Source organism: Pseudogymnoascus verrucosus (assembly GCF_001662655.1).
Source record: "Pseudogymnoascus verrucosus strain UAMH 10579 unplaced genomic scaffold scaffold_18, whole genome shotgun sequence".
NCBI lineage: Eukaryota > Fungi > Ascomycota > Leotiomycetes > Thelebolales > Thelebolaceae > Pseudogymnoascus > Pseudogymnoascus verrucosus.
The window spans coordinates 451,127-473,283 of NW_017263669.1; the positions used below are offsets into that span (position 1 = coordinate 451,127).

Here is a 22,157-nt window from a genome sequence, read left to right on the forward strand (position 1 = left end):
AACGTCAAATTTTGCACGTGATACAAGTATCCAAATTTTTGAAGCCCAGCGATTTGATATCAGATTGACTCACGGGCCATAACACTCTACGACCATACCACGACATAAGCTGAACTTGATTTTCGGCGGTGAAATTGGTAAATTCGAAGGGTCTACCACATTTATCTGTTCAGGCGGACGTTTAAACAGTCCAAAGCAGGCCAGAGGGGACCGTGCTTGTTAGCCCTTCTCAACGGTAGAAGTCAACTCCATAATAGTACCCGCCACAATGCCTCATGCCCTTTCGATGCCAGCGCCTGGCTTTCAGGCCATAATCCTTTGCGGGCCGGGAGTTTCGTTCGATACCTTCACCTCCAAGCCAGAGGAATCGCCAAAGGCACTTCTGCCGATCGCGAATCGACCCATGGTCTGGTACCCCCTAGACTTCTGCTACCGCATGGGAATCACAAGTATGGACCGCTTTTTATATGTCATTATATTCTCTGTCTTCATTTATGCTTCTATGGCCGCTTTATTGGGCAATGACCTATTATTACCGTGCGTTGCACGTGATTTAAATGGCTACTGTTGGCGTTTTCTTTCACAGTAGTCTTAGTAGTCGATGCCAGGTTGGCATCTGACGAACAGATCAGGGTATAATATGGAATCTGTGACGCTGTGCTAACTTTTGTCACATAGAGATCCACCTAGTTGCACCTCCAGCATCCGCCCCAGCAATCCAAGCAGCGTTAAACACCAACCCACACCTCACAGCATTACCTTCACCAAAGCCGGATCTCATTGCACCGGTAGACTTGGACCAGACCACCGGAACGGCACAGATCTTCCGATTGCCAGAGGTCCTTAAAGAGATCAAGGGCGACTTCATTGTCTTGCCTTGTGATCTCGTCTGTGAATTAGGCGGAGAGGCGCTTCTCGAGACATGGATGATCAGGGAGGCAGGTCTAGGTGGCGCCACCGGCGGAGGAGAGGAGTTCAACGGACCGAAGATGGCAATAGGTGGTGAGAAGGGAGGAAGGAGAGGTGGACTGGGAGTCTGGTATGAAACTAAGATTGAAGTACCAAAGGGAGAACTGGGAGTAAAGGGAGAAGAAACCGATTTCCTGGCTACGGCACCAATCGAGCAAGGTCCAGTACCGCCTCACCAAAACTCACTGTTGCGCGATACGTCGAAGGTCGTGTTGTCGTTTCCGACGGATACGCTGAACGATACCGTCGAGATGAAGAACATGCTGCCCATACGACAAAGTTTGGTCGCCAAGCATGGAAATGTCCGGATGCTCACGACGCACCGCGATGCGCACATCTACATTTTCCCAGCTTGGGTCCTTGATATGATCAACAAGAACGACGACATGGACAACCTCAGTGAGGACGTCATCGGCTGGTGGGCCAAGGCAAGCTGGCAGAGTGGCTTCGCTGAGAGGCTCGGGCTGCGCGAAATCTTCCACGGCGAAGAGCCGAGTAACGACGAGGAAGCCCTCGAGAGGGACGAGGAGTCAAAGGAGGATATAGACATTGCCGCTATCAGTACTACATCGGTATCTAGAGTCGAGACTCTCAAGTCAAGCATCACCATCTCCGCCGCCGAGCAAAGCCCACAAACCGACGCCCAAGACAACAGCACCACCGAAGCTACTACCGATCCACTGATCGTACCGCCATTCCTCGCATACATCCACAAATCCCAACCCTACGGCACACCCGGCGCCCCTGTGATTCGACGCGTGGACACAGCGCCGCTCCTGCTCATGATCTCGCTGCAACTTGCCAAGTTGGAGGCGACTGACCAAGTTGGCCGTCAAGACGCCTCACCGCTCGCTCACACAAGCAAAGTTGCATATCCGCAGGGTATCGCAGGTCGCTGCACGGTGACTCGCCAGGACTGTCTTCTGGCCGACAACGTGACGGTCGAGGAGCGCTCGGCTGTCAAGGAGTGTGTTATTGGCGCCAATTGTCAGATCGGGGAGGGCGCGAAGCTGTTCCGCTGTGTGTTGATGGAGGGTGCCGTGGTAGGAAAGGGGTGTAAGATCTCAGGATCTATTCTTGGACGTCGCTCAGTCGTGGGGAATGATTCAGTTCTGCAAGACTGCGAGGTGGAGGATAACATGAGGATCGAGGCTAAAAGTAAGTTCTCCCTTGCCTGTCCCTGCAACTTAGTTCTAGGGAGTTTGTATACGTGGCCACGTTTACTAACAATCATTCCACAGCCGAGGCAAAGAACGAGAAGTTCAGGAGTTCGGAAGGTCTCGAAGCCACGGAGGAGGAAATGGCAGATGCTTTTGCCGATGAGATCGACGATGACGGCTTGATGCAAGAATAGCGTGCGACTTTGAGTCACGGTTTCAGGCCATTCCGCCCAAAAAGCCGGATTATTTTAGCAACAATGGAAAAAGACTATGCCGGCAAATGCCCCCTCGCATGAAGACCGCTGAACATTGAATTGCCGCGGTGGGATTTCCCCTAGAAGCTAAACAGACTAACTCGTGGGATTGTGTTTCGTCTCATGCTGTGTCGGTGAATGTACTGCTGAAGTGTCCAGACCCCGAGTCTCAATCCGGACCCCAGGTCTCAAAATGCTTGGTCGGGGGATGCAGGGTTCTCTATGTACTAATTGAGACCAACTTTTCCACCCATATGGAAGGATTCGCTGATGGCCTCTTCACCAGCTTTCTTCCGCGGGACTCCTAATCTCCAGATCGTTCTCCTTGCCTGCTTAGCTCTATGTGGGGGGCGTGGGGGATACGTGCTTTGTACAGAGCCTTGGTAAATGGAGCAGATGTTTCAAGGGCAGATGGCTAGCCATTACAACCAACAATGGAGGGGACACAGGAATGTGAGAAGTGAAGCACTGCGCAAGCTACTGCCTCGGTCGATAAGCAAACACTACATAATACTTTGCACAGCGGAACAGGTCAGAATTTTCATTAGCCGCGGCCATCGAGAATAATGAACCAGTAGTGGCGTCTTCGGGATCAACCGTTGAGATCACCAGAACCGTACTGCAGCCGCAGGTCAATACGGCTGTACTCCGGTGTGGAGGAACGCCATGCGTCGCCCATTCCACCTGATGAGAATGCATTGTAACACAAGAAAGCCGTGTCAGCAGACCAGACGGGCGAATTGTTGACAAAGAAACAGATGTGAGACTGTCCCGCCAGAATGGTTGACAGGGAAGGGCCTGGAAACCGATACATGGATCCTATGAGAACTCTGTCTTTTGTTTCTCCAAAGTGATAACTGTGCAGACCGCAGGATACAGTATGTACGAGTTAGGGGACAGTACAGGGTTGATCAGCATTGCGTCAGGGTGTGTGGAGCCCTCTACAGGGATCAATGGGTTGATCACGGAGCCCTGCATATGGCCAGTGTGGACTCGGTTCGTGGAAGCGATGTAACCTGGAGGGGGATTTGCTGGGGTAAAGGCGCCTGAAGCAACCGCGCGGAAGGTCGGAAATCCACTCAATAACGAAGTGACAAGAAGTCGAACGCTTTTGCCGGCATTAGTACGTTGCTGTCGGCTTCCGAGTCTCTGGGTTGGGCATGTTTCCACGTCTTTTAGGGAAGCCGACAGTCCGCACTGTGAACTCTGGTGCATAGACCAGGTCAAATGATTCGGATGGGTGTTTCTTGGCTCGATGTTTAAAAACCACTACGAGGCTTCAAGGGAGTGGCGAAGTCGGAGCTCAGACAAAGGAATTGTCTGCTTGACCCTTGTGTGGAATGGATAGTCTGAGACTCCGAGCGCATACCTTCACCGCATGGCTTGAAAGTGTTACAAGGCTGGAAGTATCATGTTTGTTGTTGGTCAGTTCAGAAGAGCAAACACACCGATGCATGTCCGCACACAGAGCAGACGCCATCATTACCGAGTTATGATAGAGACCCGCATTATAAACAGCGGTCAAGGGCCAGGCCAGGAGGGAGAAAAGGCTTTGCCGCCGAAGCCGTAGTAAATGTCAACCATGGCGCCGATCCGAACCGAAGCATACACCAACTCTCATCTTGCCCGGTCAGAATTGACCTTCTGTTGCCTTGTCAGATCCCATTAAACGCTTGGGCTTCCGCGTCCACTTGCCTGCTAGATCTCCAGCCTTAATGACTTAATCGTTGCGGTGAGTGGCGAAGCAAGGTGACATGTTAGTTTTGCTAGAACCGAGGTGGTCCGGGTGAGAATCGTATTGTACTGCACAGTACGTACAGTGCAGCACAATTGAAGCGCATATCAACAAACAACACTGGTCGCAAATCCAGACTGTGAACCAAGTATGCATGGTGAGTAGCTTACCACTCATTCGCACATTTTAAACGCGCTGATTACACAGATAAAGATAAGAGAATGAAGAGAAGACGGGATGATTCCAGTCGCGGCTGCAACTATCTGATACTACATATCGGAGTGCATATCGGAGTACATACCAGAAAGATCAGCCAGCCATACACGTCAAGACAGCGCGGATGTTGGTTTTCGGGGTCCTGGCCCCACCAGATGCATCAACCCGTCACCCCCACCAATGCGCTTTCCCAACTGGTTCATGTCGTGACCCTACGAGGTATTTGTCTACAAGGTATTTATTCGGTGGGCAGAGCTGGGGGCCGATTTTTTTTTCGAAGGCAGAGGTGCCTTATGGGCTAGGCTGCCATAGTAATCGGGAGCCCAGTTCGTAACCGAGCTCCTAATTAGGTCTAGCGCGTGTGATCTAGGACTGTTTACTTCGTGGTGTAGGTCCAATCTCTTCCAGTACAGACATTACGTCGGTGGTGCATCTCGACCGAGTATACACAGTACATCCATACAATATCCCCAGGTGTATTCGCAGGTGTATTCGGAGCGAAAATGACCAGTCTCGGGGGCTAGCTTGACTCTCTGTACGAGTCCTCTGCCTCTGTATGTACAGCACAGCAGTGTACTGTACAACACAGGTAACCACATCTGTCCAGATCGTCTCACGTCTCCCCACCTTTTCTGTCGCACTGCAGGATGGTGATCAAGACGAACCGTCCCGCCGGGACACCACTAGAATCGCTCTAGACCCCTACTCTATGATGCCAGTCGCGCTAAGCGATCTCAATCCCGTCCTGGAGACAAAAAGTGACCAGATCTAGGCCGCTCGAGGACTGAGTGTCGCTGGTTTAGGGTACCTTTCTGAGGACTGGCTTCGTTCAGACTTTCCAATTGCATCATTCCATTACTTCGGCCCCCAGCTACTCTCAGAATGCTCGTCCATTACTGGAGGAGTCTCGTCCCAAGACGTGCATTGTGACTGGCGGCGGCCGTCAGATGCTATGCGGGACCCACGGTGCTAGTCTGCACATCAGATGCATCGCAAAACTCAAGTCTGGTACAGAACTAGATCCACAGCGGAGACCGTGCTTGCTCTTCTTGAAGTTAGGCCCAGCCTTGAGACACTCTAATATCACGATACTGGGCGCACAGAAATATGACAGACTGTTCCAAAATAGGCAAGACGCGGCTACACCGAACATTCGGAGACCTAGCAGATTGCTTCCAAGGCTCTAACGTTCGCTGCTAAGCCTGAGACCAGCGGCTATCATAGTCTCAAAAGGTACATCCAATTATCATCCCAACTCCCCAAACACCCTTGGGGCCAGCATCCCAGCTAAAAATTATAAACAAGTACCATACTAAAAACCCGGAAATAGTAGAATTGCTGGAACGGATGTCTCCTCTTAGCCTGCTCATGCACGGCATTCATGCCCACCCTCGATGCAACCCAGAGTTGTCAGGGTCTGGGGATGAAATGACATGGCGTGGTGAGTCCATACGCCTTTGCTCTTTTCTCATCTGATTTAACAAAACAACAGCAACATCGCAACTGCACCTTCCTAAGACGACATGGCCATACTTAAAGACGAAAGGCGACATTTTGAAAATGTTTCTCTCGACGAGAAACATCATTTCAGTACCAAATCATCATTACAAGTGGAAGACGAAATGGACCATCCAAGCATCGCCCAAGTTGTCCCTCCAGCCATCCACGTCCCTCCAGCCATCCGCCAAGTTGTCCCAATTGATAAAACATGGTGGGGATTCATCAAGACCGGCTCGAACTTAATCCGCAATGGATTGTACTTCGTCGCATGGCCGTTCATTGCTACGACATTAGGCTTTTGTGTCTGGTTTACATTTTCAAGAGTACTACACCCTGTGAATAGCGATATCATTATCGCACGAGAAATGTATGTACCTTTGAGACATGTATGAAACGCAAAACTAATTACTATCTATAGCGTTGACATTGCCATCCGGATTCGCCAACAGTGCGGGTGCGGTTCGTGAAAAGAAGTACATACCAACGAAGTACCTTCCTTGCACCTGAAGATAGTAAGTCTACAATATTAATTAGAGAGAACCATAGGTAACATTTGATTTAGCACTTCGATCAAAACAACAGGCGCAAAAGTGGCGTGCAGTTCGTTGCGTTTTATGATCTGGCAAAATGGGTGGTATGAGTGGGCATAACGGACAGTGGGCTTTTTTTGCACTGTCAAACAGCGAAAGGAAAAAGGGTACCTAGACAGGATGTTGTTTTTTTACAAACATAAAGCGTAGAATGAATAATCTGGTCTTCTCTCCATTCTCTATGTGATCCGCCCGCCTCCAAGGGGTTGTTGCCTCGATGCAAGGTACACTACAGGATCAACGCTCCAAGGTTCTTGTGGAAACCAGCAGCATCCCCAAGAATTCTTAACTATCCCAACTAGACGACTAAGTTGGCATTCCTTGCTCTTTAATCCCAAAGAGGAGAGCAAGAGAGGCTTCCGCACAGTCCCCCGACCACCTCAAGAGGTTTTAGAATTGGCGTACAACACGCAGAGTGTTCAATTATAGCCATCAACCAGACAGACCTGACCCAATCCGTAAGTCTGCATCTAATTTGGCTAGTTCCAGCACAACATGATTTACATGGCTCTTCCCGTCCTTCTCGCTGCAATGTATAAATGACTCTCATCTGCTCCTTCTCATTCCAAATCTTTCCTCAGACGCTCTCCTTCCAACCACTGTTCTTTCAAAGATATCCCTGACGAGCCCCTCAAGATCCCGCTGCTGTGTCTCCTCTCAATCTCTCCGATTCGTATGTTTATCACCGAGATGCAGCGCCCATGGCGACGTACATGTTGCTGACATACTCCCTAAACCGTTATCAACACCCCTATACTCCCTACCGCCTCATTCATCATGGCAATCAGCCCGATGGATGACCACATGAATCAAGGAGGCCCCTATACTCACCACAACAATTCAAACCTCTCCAACACCGCATCCTTCGACTCTTATAGCTCTGGCGAGTCGACAACGTCCTGGGACGTGGCTACTCCGTCGCCGTCGCAAAGCGACGTCTTTGGCACCTACGACAGGGACGGCTTCTCGCCTTCGCCGTCTCACATGTTCACCAGCTCGCTAGCCCATCAGTTCAACGTCCCCTCTAACCACAGTCTCAGCATGGGAGATCCGTCGATGATGTATCCGGAATCCTTCCATAGAAGCGTTGCAAGCCAAGATCATATGACTTATGAACTCCAGTAAGTCACTACACCCCAATCGAGGACCATGAAACCCATCCACAACGACCCACTGCTAACTTCTCCGTAGCGCACCACTTCCATTGCCTATCAGCTCTCCAGCTTTCCTCCCAGAACAACACTACGTGAGCCCAGGCCAGACATGTTTCGATCCCTTGCGGCCGACACCCCCTCCCCTAGATGGCTACTACGACGACCAACCCCGCTACTACATGTCTCCCGTCCAAGCCACCTCGCACCCTTCCCACTCCGCCCCCTCATCCTACAACAACTACTCCTCCGCCCCCGCCCTCCCACCCCCCATCAACATGCGCCGCCGCCGCGACCACCGCCGCTCCCGCAAACACCCCTCCCACAGCCCCACCATCGTCATGTCCGACCACGGCTACGAAGCCACCAAAGTCCCCGCCGGCCACTTCGAATGCACACAAGCCGACTGCAAGAGCAAAGGGCAGAAGTTCAAGCGCCAGGAGCACTTGAAGCGACACATGCTGACACACACGCAACCGCGCGACGTCGGGTGTCCGTTCTGCCCGAAGCGGTTCCAGGAGAACCGGAAGGATAATCTGAAGGCGCATTTGTTGTTGCATAGTAAGCCGAATGCGGATCGGAAGCGGACGGCGTATGCGCCGGGGGCGGCGGAGGCGTTGGAGAGGCTGGGGGGGCTGGGGAAGAAGGGCGATTGGGAGGCGGAGAGGGGGGATGTTAAGGCGATTTGTGAGCAGGCTAGACGGAAGGGGGAGAGGGAGAGGGGGTTGTGAGTGGGTGGGTGGGGATGAAGGTCTTAGATGGGGATGAGAGTTATGATACCCAAGCACGACAGAGGATAATGATGGGATGGGATGGGATGATATATATGCGGTAATGGGAAAGATGGGGGAAACAATACTTAGAAAGGGGTTGGGTGGGGTTTGGGAAAGAATGGGGGATATCTGGTTTTGCTTTTGGTTTGTGGTTTTGGGCGCGGCAAAATAATATAGATAGAATATGCCAACATCTCTCTCATTAGGTATTAGTCATAGGAGGCTTGCCATAATTATTATTAGAAATCGATTTTTATCTGTTTAGTTTCTGGTTTGTGTCTGCTATCTTGGTTGTGAGATGGTGGTGGAGGGTGGGTGGCTATTGTGTTCGATTTAGGAGGAGATGATGGTATTAATAGCCATACTCGCTGGATATTTATCATGGGGGGGTTGTCATTATTAAAATCACTACTGGGGTTTATATTATCGGTCAGTTTAGCCTCTCTGTGTCGTTGTCTTGTATATTATCTCAGAAGGAATTGATGAGGGAGAATTGGATACTGGGTTTTATTTTTGAGCCACTAAAAATAATATTACCACCATGACATTATTTATTTATTTATAAAAGTCATATCATAAATAATACAACTACCAGGAACTATTTTAACCACCAGGTAAACCAATCTGCATACTATAATATAGCCCGCTCGACCCCCAAGTCATGAACTAGAAGATGGTGGACGACAATTCCCATTCTCACTATACACCATAACCTCCCCCTTCCACATACCACATACCCCCACGAATCTCCTCACCACCCCCCCAACCCCCTCCAGCCCTACCAATAAACCAAGAAAACCGAAACACACCCCCCTCGTCACCACCGGGGCGCAGCACATCCGAGCTGCGACCGCATCTACACCCGAAGCACGCGCGGCCACATCACAGGCCGGGTCGCGCACCTCGGGCACCGGCGAGGGATGGGCATGGAAGATGACGCGCATAGTGAGGTGGTATGCGGGTCTGGAGATGGGTTATGCGAGTTTGGAGATGGAGGGGAGGGTTAAGTGCGTTTCAAGGCCGGGGCGTTTAGAGGGCGCCATATTTGAATGGGAGAGGCCATGGGAGGTCACGGGAAGTCGGAGGGGGATGGGCGAGGGAGGGGTGAGTGCCTATTGAGGGAAGGAGCGATGGAGCTGTTTATTGTGGAAAGGAACAAGGTGGCTGTTTACTCCGGGATGGAACAGAGGCTGGTTGTTGAGAGGAGGGAACGATGAAGCTGTCATTGAGTGGAAGGAGCAACGATTGAGGCTGTTGGGGAACGAGCGATGAGACTGCTTTTTGAGAGAAAGAGCGACGAGGGAAGTCTCTAGGAGGAAGGAACGAGGCTGCTCACTGGGAGGAAGGAGCAACGAGTGTGTTTATTGAAGGGAAGGCACGACGGGTGCGTTATTGAGAGGAAGGAGCGATGAGGCTGTTCGGTGAGGGAACGAGCGACGAGGCTGGTCCTTGGAAGGAAGGAACAATGAGGCTGTCATTTGGAAGGAAAGAACAACAAAGCTGTTCTCTAGGGAAGGAGCGATGAGGCGGTCTGTCTGGGAAAGGAACGGCCCTTACTTGAAAGGAGGGTGGGGGAGAGCGACGAGGCTGTTCCATGGGAGCCGAGGCCAGAAAGAGACCGGAGGGGAGCAAAGGGTGAGAAAAAAGGTCGCCACGAGGCCATACACCAGGCCATGGGAAGAAGGGGGTGGCTTAGAGGGAGAAAGAGGTGTGGAATGTGGAATGTGGGATTCAATCCGAGGGGGTGGGGTGTGAGAAAGCAGCTGGATGGTATCAACGTCGAGGTCAACATCAACATCAACAACAATATCGACATCAACAATAACAAGCTACAAAAAATACAATGACAAATACAAACTTACTACCCTGATGCCGAGTCCCGTAGCTCTCCAACTCAGGAGCTATGGAGCAGCATGAGCTATGGAGCTACATTCCTTGGTAAGAAGCGGCACAGCAAGCCCGTCGGAGAAACGATGATATCCCTCACCGTCGAGGTCTCTGGTAGGAGCGGAGATGGAATGTCGAGATGCCGTGGACCAAAACATGCAGATGCTTACTGTATACGGTGAACAGCTGTCGTATACCAAGACTGTTCTATGCAGCTCTATGCAGACATCCTGCACTGCATCTCTAGCCTCTGAGTCAGAAGCCAGAAACTTGAAGCCGAAAAGACCAGCGACGACGATAATCACGATTCGAGCATAAACATGAAACACGGCTCCCGCAAAATACCCGCACCCGACTCGATCGCCACAGTAAACATCTCGATCTTCTCATCCAATCGTGCCATGCCCGCCCTTCCCCACGAGACTGACGCGCCGTCACCACGTCGGGAGTCACCGTCGCGTCGCCTCCCACTACCTGGCATTGGCGTGCATTTAGCCAGCCAACCACGACGTCGCCATGGCATCGCGCTGTTCCAAACACGCGCCGGCCCCAACTCCAACCGCCGACTCTCAGTCAACCGCCCTCAGGATGTTCAGGGTGTGTTGAAGACGTGGAGCACAGACATGACACGACACACAGACACTGACACAAGCGTGTACTGAAGCGTCACAGGGCACCACAGGGCACCACAGGGCCAGGTACTACTATGCTTAGTTGTGCACAGCCGCCTTCCACGCGCCCAGCACTCCTGAACAATCTCGCAAACACAGCGGGTCGCGGTAGAAGACCTTGCGACAGCGACAGCGACAAGACAGCGTCTCGGTTTCGCGAAGCGCCTGTGTTATAGTTGTTAAAGCGCTGAGTACCCTGACACTCCACCCCACTCCACAGTCTCACACCAATGAGGGTTCTATAAGGGTACAAAGGTTATTTTTACTCGCGCCCGCGATTGCGATAACACCGATAAGATACGATAGGGCGACGCGACGTCTCGCGAGGCGCGCCGCGGTCTCCTCCCCACCGCGAGAGACCGTGATCGCGCCGCGAAGAAAGGGCGTTTGGCGCCGTGCAGATGAACGCGGGGGGTAGGGGTTCTAGTATGCATACTTTCCGGTAGTCTGCATTCTAAATATGACTCAGAGACGCTGTGGTGGGGAATCCATTTCATTGCGGAGTGGAGTCGACGACGACGGGATGGATGCAGGAGGCGGTTACTGAGGCCCGCCGGGTCTGCTGTTGACGACCAAGAAACCCATCTGATGCCGTGTTCGTGGTCGTCGACGCTGCTCGCCGCCGTTTCATCGTGCGCTCCTCTTCGTCATCCCTGCCTACCGGCGCGAGCGACTGGCGCTGAGCGCTCCGTCGAGGCATGAGGATAAGTAGCAGCTGGTCGCCGGCCATCCCTTTCGTTGGTTCTCTCCTTCTCACTTCTCTCCTCACAGAGAATATCCTCCGACTCTTCGCTTTCCCTCTCTTTTTTATTTTTTCCTTTGGACGAGCTGCGCTCGACGAATCTCCTTGGTCCCTTTATTTTATTTTATACCAAAAATTATCATACTTGATTGTCTTGATTTACTAGGAGCTGGCTCCAGAATCAGATACACCTACCTACCTGTCTTAATCGATAGTGTCTAATTACGTCGCTGTCATCAACAACCCCTCCAAGTTCCAACCCCCCGTCTCTTCCAACATGGCCGTCGATATGTCCTTCGACTACAACTTCTCTTTCGGCCCTGCCACCCCACCTGACTACTCCTATGAGCTCGCCTTCCAAGAGGCCAGCTATCAGCCGGCGTACCGCCGCGCCGACTCCCTCTCCTCGCAGATGTCCATGTACTCCAAGGAGTCCTCGCCCGACACCACCAACATCCAGCTAGCCACCCCCATCAAGTCGCCCATCCGCCAGCATGGCCCGCTGCTCCTCCCCAAGATCCGTTCTCAGGACCAGGCCATCGAGTCGCCCGCCAAGCGCGTCAAGAAGAACGGCACCGCCGGCACCTGGAAGCCCAGCCACAGCCGCAGCTACACCAACCCAGAGACAATCACATACATGCCTGCTGCGCTCGCGACACCCTCGCACAGCCGTTCCTCCTCCACCCTGTGCTCCCCAATCTCCATGACTAGCAGCGTCGACGCACAGTTCCGCCGCGCCTCGAGCTGCAGCCTCGACGGCCAGACCATCGGCAAGTATGGCTTCCCCACCTACCGCCAGATGCCGACATACATCTCGTCCACCGCTGGCACCGAGACCTTTGTCCCCGCGCCATACTACACCGCGCCCCCCCGCGAGCCGTCGCCAATGCGCAACTCCATCTCCTTCGACGACTTCTGCGAGGAGCTCGAGCTCGCCCCGGCCCCACCAGCAGACGAGCCCACCACGACGCTACAGACCTTCCTCACTGCGCCAAACCCAACCCCATCGCTCGTGCGCCAACTCAACATCCACGTCCGCGACCCAGCCAGTAAGCACTTTTGGTGGGACATCCGCCAGATCCGCCCCTGGACCTCCTTCACCAGCACAACCATAACCTCGATACCCGGCCTCGCGGCCCTCCTCACCGTCGCCCTCCCCGCCTCTTCCCTCCCAGCCCCCTCCGCCCCGCGCACCACGCACCCCGAAACCGAAACCGAGCTCGCAGCAATCTACACCTCCTTCTACGCCGCCAAGCTCAACGCCGCCCTCGCCGTCGCCCAAGGCACGCGCCACCTCCTCATGCGCGCCCCCACCCCCTCCTCCACCCAAGACGCCAGCTTCGTCAGCAACTACACCGACGACACCTCTGCGCTCATCTTCGGCCGCGGCCTCGGCCGCGTCGTCGGGCTTGTCAAGTCCTTCGATCGCTGGAACTCCGCTATGCGCGTTGAGGGCAACCACAAGCGCGTCGCCTACCTCCGCGGGCTCGCGCACCTGCACCGCTGCATGCGCGAGCACGGGTGCCGCTACGGCTTCATCATGACGGAGATTGAACTCGTCGTCGTCCGTAACGGCGGGGAAGCAACCCCGCACTTCGGGTACCTAGAAGTCGCCAGCATCCCCCTCGCTGAGACTGCCTCCGCCTCCGACGCGGAGGAGGGGGCGGAGGTAAAGATGACTGCCCTCCTCGCGCTGTTCTACCTGCACATGCTTGCGCGCGATGCGCCGCTGCAGGGGCAGGTGGGGTGGAAGGCGGAGATTGGGGCCCCGGCGGAGGGGACGAGGAGGAAGTGTCTACCGAGGGATGAGTGGATGCCTGCGCCGCAGTTGGCGGAGAAGAGGGAGGCGAAGAGGGCGAGGGGGTGGGTGTGGCCCGAGGAGGCGGTGGGGAGGAAGGAGATGGGGAAGAGGGGGGTTAGGTATGCGGGGGCTGTTGCGGGGGTGTAGTATATGATGGGGCGCGCTGGACGTGTCGGAGTGGGGAGTTGATGATGTGATGCATTGTTGGTGTTTTTGGTGGTATATTATAATAATTGATACGTTTTATGATTTGAGTGTGTTTTTTGAATTATAATTTTGTTTCCCCTGTGAAGAACATGCAACTGCAGCTCCTCGACTATGGATGGTGTTCCGAACTGGGGGTTTATTCATTCAATCATCTAAATCATGCACCCATCATTAATGCCTCCCCACACGTCGACCTATTCCCCCTCCCCACCCCTAACAACAACCTCCAACCTCCCACCCCACCTCCTCTCTCCCCCTCCCTCAGCTCCCCTCCACCGCCTCAACTCAGCCCTAACATCCACCCTCTCCTCCTTCCCTCCCACCTTCCCCTCCTTCCCACCATCCCCCTCCTCCCCCTCCTCCGCGGTTGTGGCGGGGTTATCGAAAAACGAAAAATCCCCGGCCCCCGCCGCAGCAGCCACATCCGCATCCCTATCCCCCGATACACTCTCTACCTGCGCCCCAAGCTCAAGCCTCAGATGTCGCAACCCAGGTCGTACTTTAGCGCCGCGCCGCCCCCCTTCAACTCCGCTTGAGCGAGCGAGTGCTATGGCGTGTTCTTGTGTTGCAGCGGCTAGGAGAAAGGTTTTGAGTGAGTTTAAAAGGGAGGGAGGGGAGAGGGGAGGGATGGAAGTTAGTGTTAGGGATGATAGGTGAGGGTTTGTGTCTGGGTGGTAGGAGGTTGTGGAGTGAGTGACCAGTGCGTGATGCGCGCGCAGGGTAGAGAGACGGGGAGAGAGAGCGAGAGAGAGGTAGTGCGTCGCTATTTCTACTGGGTGCGTTGGTCCATCCTCCTGTTCCTCATCTGTAGCTGGTGGTGCAGGGATCGACGCCGAATACCTCGTCTCCTTGAAGGGAGCATCGAGATCGAGAACCTGTATCCTATCACTCGCCCTAACCAGTCTTAGAAATGCATCAGACGTAAACCCGCTCCCGGAGAGGTACAACGCTGTTAGCCCCGCGAAGGGGATTAGATCACTCATATCCCCATGCTCCCTCGCGCATTTAGTGAAGGACTCCGGATCATCGGGCGGAGGGTGGGGGGTGTCGCGGATGAAGGTCTCTTGGTGCTCCTCCTCTGTTCGAGGGCGCTCAGAGTAGGCAGGGGGGGACTCGAGGTATTTATTCCCCTGCTCTGTCGTAGCGCCGTAGTTTGGAAGACGAGGAGTGGTTAGGGAGGTGGCATCAATGCGCCACACGATGTGCTGTTCCAGATCGGGAATGACGCCGTCGGTGAGCTTGTTATCCCGCACATCGAGACTAGCGAGTTGCAGCTGGTGCGGGCTTGCGGCCAGCAGAGCGCGGAGATCGGAGTCGAGGAGGGAGACGTGACGGAGTTTTAGGATGCGCAGGGAGGGGAGCATGAGGTGTGCTGGGGGGTAGGTGGGGTGGTTGTATGCGTCGCGGAGGGCGGTGTGCGAGATATCCAGGTAAATGATCTCACTTAGAAAGTCTGCTGCGTCCTCGGGGAGGAGGATGGTGGCGATATTCTGGCAGTTCCGCAGGCTGAGGAGGAGTGGATGACATGTTTCCCGTGGCGGTTGGGGGAGGGAGAGGGGGAACTCGATGTCATCCAGGAAAAGGAATTTGGTCCGGTGGAAGTGAGCGGGGAGGGAGCTGAGGAGCTTGTAAACTATGCGTTGGGAGTTCCAGTACCCGGCGTCCATGGTGAGGGCGCGCTGGCTGACGTGTTTGGGAAGGGCGTACATCTTTGGGATCCATTGCTGGCGGTAGTCTAGTGTTTGGACTAGGTTTTTGGTGGATTCTCTTGTGGTGGTGATGGATTTGCTGAAGAGGCGGTATTTTTCTATAGTTTTGGTTAGGATGGGATTGGATGTGTGATAGTGGTAAGGGGAGGACGGACCTAGGTGGAAGGGGATCCGTTTGGCGCCGTTGCCTATGATGCGGAGGGGATCTGTCCAGAGATATTTTGCGAAGACGGTGTTGAAGTTTTTGTTTACGAGGGAGCAGGTGAGAAGATCGTGAGTTGAGAGGTAGGCGGCGACGAAGTCGAGGGGGTCGAGGGGGGTGATGGCGTCTTTGTAGGATGGGAGGGACATGTTTGAGGGCGTTGATATTGGTTTTGGACCAGCACTGCTGTAGCCTTTGGATTTCTTGAATATCAGATTTTAGAAGATGAGTTAACACCCAGTAAGCAAAATGCAGGGTAGATATGTGATAACAAGCTCGCGCCGTAACAGGACGATGAGGCAACTTCAGGTCTATATATCTGTCAGTTCAACCCCGACAACCCTGACAAACGTACAAATACCTCAAAATGCCCACACCTTCAGATCTTTATATCTCCACCCATTCCCATAAACAAGAACCCCCACTTGGCAAATTCCCAAAGAATCGGTCTGCAGGGCTGACCTAGTCTCAGGTGATAACCGTCTGCAGGAGGACATGAAACGCTCTAATCCGCATGTAACCACTGCGAACACCGGATTCTATGCAGACCAGATGTTTCGCCCATCTTTTGTTTCAAGATGAGATGCGGCTGACTGCCAGCTCCACTGTAGGTAGCCTTGTTACAGATAGGATTTGCATTTGGATTTCAGGAAATATGGTGTGTCTAGAGTGAAGCAAGTTTACTAACTGGTTTGAACTCACCGAGTTGACGATGGTGGCGCAGCCGTTCTTAGAAGTGTTGTATTGTACAAGCCACTGTCGGGGAAAAATTGAACCGTGGCCCGACAACGACCAAGGCAGGCAAAACAATCAAAATACTTATAGTTGAAATAGAGAGTATATATATATGGTAAATTTGGTGCTTTCCAATCATATATCGTTCTATATAAAATATCCAAATGTACTTACACACCCATCCAACGCCGTTTGGTATATTCGCTCATTCGCTCAGATGCCCCTTTCTCTCATCCCCATCCCAAGAATCAATACAAAAACAATGCACCATCCATGTATACTCCAATCCGCTCTCATATAACAAAAACACTGCCTCCAAATCACACACCAAACCCCCTCCCCCCTTCTCCAACTTCACTACACCCCCCCACCGCCCACCGGCTTCCTACTCACCCCCCCAACCGGCGACGGCAACCCCCCATCCCCCACCCCACCCCCCCTGGCCACCACCGGCGTAGGCAAACTGTTCCGTTCCGCCTGATGCGCATACACGATCTGCCCACTCTCCCCCGCCTCCTCACTCCTCGTAGCGCGATGTCTCCTCTCCCACTCCGCCCCGGCCCCCACCTCCGCCTCGGTCTCAGCAGCTTCATTCTCCAAAATCGGGCTCTGCCCCCCCGGAAGGGGGGGCGTGAGGAGTTGCGACATCCCCGAGCCGGCGCTGCTGCGTTTGCGGCGGTGGGCGATGAATTCGAAACTTTTGGTCTTTTTGTGGCTGTCTACGCTGGAGCGGTTCGCTGCGCTGCTACCAGCAACCACGCCTGCAGCAGCAGATGACTCCTGCTCAGACATCTCCACCAACCCACTCCGCTGATCCAACTCCGCGATCCCGATCCCCGGCCCGCTTCCCGCTGAGAGGGCACTGACATCGCTAATCTGCGACCAATGCCTATTCCCTCCCGGCGACGGATTGCTGATCCTTCCAAAGCGGAGGTTTTGGTCCCGTATCGCTGGGTCTGGGACTGGCTCGCCCCAGGATGCTGAGGTAGGGTACCCGGGTGAGTAGGGCGAGATATTGCTGGGACTGCCTTGGCCGGAGTGGTGGCGTGTGTCGAAGTATTGCGCGTCTCCTAGGGGGACGGCTTGGTAGCCGCCGCCCTGCGTGTTTCCTAGGGGTGGCGAGGCGTAGGGGCTGGGGATGGGTGGGGAGATTGCGGGAGCTTGAGTGATCTGTGTGTCGTAGCTTGAGTTGTGTGTTGGGGTAGGGCGCGAGAGGTGGGGGGTTGCGGCGCCGGAGGAAGTCATCATTAGGGGGTCGATGGACATATTATCGAAGTCGACATTTGTTGGACCCGAGCCCGGGGCGCCGCTGTTGCCGCCGTTAGGGCCACGGTTCTTGGACATGGGCGTGCGGTTTGAGCCGGAGCCGGAGGTGCGGTGGCCTTCGGATTGTTTGGCTACGGCGTTGATGCGCCGCAGCACACACCAGCCTGTTGCGATGATGGCGATGAGGATTACAACTACCCCCACTACGATGCCGGCGAGAGCACCTTTTGAGAGACCGGATGATGAACTTGGTGTCGACGCTACCTTGGCGATTGGAATTGTAGTTGGCGTGAATCTGGGGACTGCTGCTGTTGCTACTGGACTAGGCCCCAATGTGGGTTGAGTTGAAGGCATATATGCGGTACTGATGACGGTATTAACTGTTGCAACATGGCCCTTTGAATCCGTCTTCGTTGTCACGACCGTTACTTTGACTGTGGAAAGTGCTGTCGCGTAACAGTATCCCTGGCCGCAGGCATAGGTACTATGGCAGCAGCCACCGAAGGCGGCGGGGCAGTGAGTAGATGATGCATCGCAAGGCGTGCTTATTGTCGAGCTCGTGGTCGGAATGCAGCTATTGCTCGCACATGCGTAACCTGGCAGACAACATCCACCTGGGAGAGATTAGCCCGAGATTCTATCCCATAGAAGGAGGAAATATACATACCGCCGTCAACGAGCCTACACTCCTGATATCCAAGCTGTGTGCAAATAGATAGCGGGGTAGGTGTTGTCGCATAGCAACTGCTGGTTCCGCAAGAGTGGTCACTGGGACAGCATCCGCCACTTAATGATGACGGGCACAGCGCATAGTTTTGTGGACATTCGTCAGTCCTTTTGTATAATGGCGCTTTTGTAAAGGTCATATCCCGCATCGCTAGTATCGCAGCTGGCTGCTTTGGAACTCCAGTGGGCGCAACCATGATTAATTGGAATGAGAGCTAATTGCAATGAATCGCTTGCGCCGGCACTATTCGTATCGTATGCAGAAGGTATTGGATGGTAATTTCGGGACACGTCGTTCTAGAAGCTCACATCCGTCATCTCGGCATTGAAGGTGGGTGGTCTTGGCGCATGTATAGATTTCGACTGCTGAGTCGCAAACTCGCGCCCTCTTCGAAAGTTTGTTCAATAGCTCAATCCCCCTGTCGCTTTGGAGAAACTCGTCGCCGTTTTGCGATCAATAAATGTCGTCGTTGGGCTGGGCTTACGGCGGTTGCGTGTTCTCTGTCGCAATGCGATGCGCTCCCCCGCGCTACCTCTGCTGGAGCCTTGCCACGAATTCCAAATAAGATATATACAGCACCTCGCGCTTCAAGTCGTATCTCAGACCGATGGAATAAAAAGTATAGAAACAGTATCTATCCAGAGCATATACTCTGCAAAAACCCGACAACGCGTTGACTCGAAAGAAGAGAAAGAATGGCGCAAATCCCGAAATAGATTTACCTATGGGACGGGACTCTCACTCAGCTTATGTACCTGAAGCCCACCAGCTCCGTCTGGCTGCAGTGGCTCCACGACCACGACGATGAATCCCTCCGCGGGAACGAAGGGCTGACAGTGTGGCCACCCAGACGATGGGTAATCGCCCATGCATGCTCCATATCGAACCAGGATGGCACAGCCCGGAGCGAGATGCCTGGCTGTTCCGACGAATGGTGAGGTCGGAAGGATCATGCTTGCTGCAGAGGGAGGGATGGTCCACGAGTGGGAGTGCAACGTCGCGGCTGGTAAAAGGACCGGTGAAGATAGTTCGTGGTGGGGGGGGGGGAGGGGGAGAGGGGGGAAGGATGCGATGGTTTCTCAGCCACGATGGGGCATGACAGGTAAGTGATGGACGTGGTAATAGCCATGAGTGGCCATGAACAGCCACGACCACGAGGTGAACAGCCACCACGGATAGTTGACCGCAGATACTGGGTTGTTGATCAAATAGAGTAGTAAGAATCGTAAGACGAGTCGGGTCAGCGTCAGCCCTATGGTGAAGTGTGAGTATATATGGCGGTGCTGGAGATGTATGAAGAGTGTGCATCTTCGTATGTACAGTACAGCCAGTACTGCACTGCACAACTCAAGCTTAACAGACAAGCACACACACACACACACGATATACGCGAGCTTGACAGGTCAATAATACTCGACTAGTATGTAATATTTAATATATATAATATACCCTTTAAGCTCGGCGACAGGGAGTTGTTCCTTTAATATTGGCAAAGACAGATACCCTTTATGCCGAGAAGGATGTAGGCACCGCACCACCACCTTCCTGTTGTACGTATGTCCGTTGCTGCCCATGTGCGCATCTGCGTGTCTTCTCAAAAATGCTGAATACAACACAACGCCCAGGCCTTCGTCATGTGCCTCGTCATCTCCCCCTCGACGCCTCTCAGCACCACCAAATAGATCAAACCCAGACAAAAGCCAAGTAATAACGACCTCCTACCTATATTCAAGCTCAATATATCCAAGAACCTCACTGTATTTCATATTCAAGTCTAGCACGTGATGCCAAGTCCAGGCCCCCAGTGACGTTCCTTGGCAGATCAGAGAAGCACGTACGCGAGCGACCACCTCGTCATGACCAAGACGGGCCAAGTAGCAGCAACAGCGACGACAGCGACGACAGCGACAGGAGCACGCAACACACTCCCCTCACCTCCACCACACTGAAAGCAAACGGACGGACATACATAGTCCTCATACCACGTCCCTCTCACCACCTGCACCCACCCGCCTCCTTGCATCTCGATCCCCGAATCCCCGGAGCTTAGCTCCCACCCACAACCACGCAGGATGCACATCCCCCCCGCCAACATGGCAATGCCGACGCTGCTCTCCCTCCTCCTCCTCCCCCTCTCCGCCGCGGCGCTGGGGACGATAGATTGCTCCAAGATGCTAGCGGACAAGCATAACTTCGATCTCAGCGCGCTGGATGGACCGCACTCGGTCATGCATGGCGTGGAGCAGCCGCCGTCGTTTTTGAATACTACGTATACGATTAATATCTGTCGGCCGCTGGTGCCGGATAGTGATGCGAAGAAGGAAGAGAGGTGTCCGGGGCCTACGAGAGGTTTGTCTTTCCCTTTTCCCTTTCCCCAGTCCCTGCCCTCATTCCCCTTGTCCCCCCCTTCCCAATCCAATCCACTCTACCACACCACCACCCAAACGAAAACCGGAAAAACGAAATAAGGATCCTAACTAACCCCCCCACAGTCTGCGCAATAGAGCGCCTCATCAACCCCATCGAAAAATCCACCACCATCTCCCGCGTCATCCCCATAGCAGGCGACCTGCAAAACTTCCCCGGCGGCACCCTCCTCGACGCCTCCTACACGCGTCTCCGCACCGCCCCATCCCCCGCCGACCAAGCGCGCGAGGGCATCCGTGTGGAACTACACGGGGGTTCGTATAACGGGCGCAAACAGCGCGCGGTGGTGGAGTTTCTGTGTGATCCTGAGGTGGAGGGGACGGAGGAGGAGGAGGAGAGTGTGTTGGATGTGTATAGGAGAGAGGAGAAGGGGGAGAAGGAGGAGGGGGGAAAGGGGAATAGCACGACGAGAGCGACGAAGTCGTTGGTGTTTAAGAAGTATGGACCTGAGGGGGCGAAGGGGGAGGTTGATGTGTTGACGCTGGAGTGGAGGACGAAGTATGCTTGTGAGAATGTTTCTGGCGGGGGGGGAGGCGGGAAGGAGAAGGGGAATTGGGGGTTTTTCACTTGGTTTATTATTATGTTCGTCACCCCCCATATCCCAACCATCCCAACCTCTATTCGGTTCACTGGGGGGCAAACAAGCTAACACTTAACAGCGCATTCCTATCCACAGCAGCCTACCTCATCTTCGGCTCCTGGCTCAACTACAACCGCTACGGCGCCAGGGGGTGGGACCTCCTCCCCCACGGCGACACCATCCGCGACATCCCCTACCTCGCCAAGGACTGGTCCCGCCGCGTCTTCAACACCGTGCAGGACAGCGGATCGAGGGGCGGATATTCCGCCGTATAGACCGTATCATTCCGTGTGTTGTTTTCCGCGTCTTGGAAAATTGAGAAAAAGGGGATACTGTTGTTTTTCTACCGTGTCTTTTTAGGGTGTTGCTTAGTATACTTAACTTGGTGCCTTGGCCTGTTTTTGGCGTTCGTTGTAGGACCACAGCAGCAGCAGGAAGTCCCTGATTAGGGGGATGGGTTTTTTGTAGCATATAGATGGGTCTTGGAATGGGATTTTAATGTCCGTGGTGCCATTGTGCACCATGTCTTTTTCTCGCACACTTTCCACGCTTCACACTTCCGTACCATGAATCTGTATCTGCATCTCACTCGAACCAAACAGCGAAGAAAGTTGAACAGACTAATATTATTATAACACGCTGGCTACATATATCCAGACTTACTGTAGTAGTTAAGTTACGTCCCGTGTTTATCCTCCGCAGACAGACAAGACCTATCCATCTAACCCTGCCATTATCACCCTTATGGCCCCCGAAAATATCAAAGATGCCTGCCTCACTACCAACCAACCGAAACGCCCCGTCTTTTCCCACAATGCTACCTACCGAGACGCCAAATCCCATGCACACACACNT

General features: G+C 53.7%; 7 protein-coding genes across 7 annotated transcripts; 5 read left to right on the forward strand and 2 right to left on the reverse strand.

Annotated features, from left to right (window-relative positions):
• Positions 1 to 268: 268 nt before the first annotated feature.
• On the forward strand, positions 269 to 2,323 carry VE01_04765 (uncharacterized protein; the record flags this gene model as incomplete). Its single annotated transcript, XM_018274233.1, has 3 exons — positions 269 to 449; positions 679 to 2,127; positions 2,211 to 2,323. The coding sequence occupies 3 exons, from the start codon at positions 269 to 271 to the stop codon at positions 2,321 to 2,323; spliced, it is 1,743 nt and encodes a 580-aa protein (XP_018130909.1).
• Positions 2,324 to 5,857: 3,534 nt separating this feature from the next.
• VE01_04766 (uncharacterized protein) lies at positions 5,858 to 6,301 on the forward strand (the record flags this gene model as incomplete). The annotated part of the gene is made up of 2 exons (XM_018274234.1): positions 5,858 to 6,201; positions 6,253 to 6,301. The coding sequence occupies 2 exons, from the start codon at positions 5,858 to 5,860 to the stop codon at positions 6,299 to 6,301; spliced, it is 393 nt and encodes a 130-aa protein (XP_018130910.1).
• Positions 6,302 to 7,201: 900 nt separating this feature from the next.
• VE01_04767 (uncharacterized protein) lies at positions 7,202 to 8,306 on the forward strand (the record flags this gene model as incomplete). The annotated part of the gene is made up of 2 exons (XM_018274235.1): positions 7,202 to 7,545; positions 7,616 to 8,306. 2 exons carry the CDS (start codon positions 7,202 to 7,204, stop codon positions 8,304 to 8,306), a joined length of 1,035 nt encoding a protein of 344 aa, XP_018130911.1.
• Positions 8,307 to 11,244: 2,938 nt separating this feature from the next.
• On the forward strand, positions 11,245 to 13,704 carry VE01_04768 (uncharacterized protein). Its single transcript, XM_018274236.2, has one exon. It carries the CDS (start codon positions 11,926 to 11,928, stop codon positions 13,594 to 13,596), a length of 1,671 nt encoding a protein of 556 aa, XP_018130906.1. The 5' UTR covers positions 11,245 to 11,925; the 3' UTR covers positions 13,597 to 13,704.
• A 146-nt stretch (positions 13,705 to 13,850) lies between these two features.
• Positions 13,851 to 16,364, reverse strand: VE01_04769 (uncharacterized protein; the record flags this gene model as incomplete). Its single annotated transcript, XM_018274237.2, has 3 exons — positions 15,929 to 16,364; positions 15,521 to 15,878; positions 13,851 to 15,463 (listed from the first exon to the last, which is right to left on the reverse strand). The coding sequence occupies exons 2-3, from the start codon at positions 15,714 to 15,716 to the stop codon at positions 13,851 to 13,853; spliced, it is 1,809 nt and encodes a 602-aa protein (XP_018130907.1). The 5' UTR covers positions 15,717 to 15,878; positions 15,929 to 16,364.
• Positions 16,365 to 16,659: 295 nt separating this feature from the next.
• VE01_04770 (uncharacterized protein) lies at positions 16,660 to 19,313 on the reverse strand (the record flags this gene model as incomplete). Its single annotated transcript, XM_018274238.2, has 2 exons — positions 18,236 to 19,313; positions 16,660 to 18,182 (listed from the first exon to the last, which is right to left on the reverse strand). The coding sequence occupies exons 1-2, from the start codon at positions 18,489 to 18,491 to the stop codon at positions 16,660 to 16,662; spliced, it is 1,779 nt and encodes a 592-aa protein (XP_018130981.1). The 5' UTR covers positions 18,492 to 19,313.
• Positions 19,314 to 19,391: 78 nt separating this feature from the next.
• Positions 19,392 to 21,923, forward strand: VE01_04771 (uncharacterized protein). The gene is made up of 5 exons (XM_018274239.2): positions 19,392 to 19,845; positions 19,921 to 19,999; positions 20,117 to 20,644; positions 20,788 to 21,304; positions 21,382 to 21,923. The coding sequence occupies exons 3-5, from the start codon at positions 20,368 to 20,370 to the stop codon at positions 21,575 to 21,577; spliced, it is 990 nt and encodes a 329-aa protein (XP_018130980.2). The 5' UTR covers positions 19,392 to 19,845; positions 19,921 to 19,999; positions 20,117 to 20,367; the 3' UTR covers positions 21,578 to 21,923.
• The last annotated feature ends 234 nt before the right edge of the window (positions 21,924 to 22,157 follow it).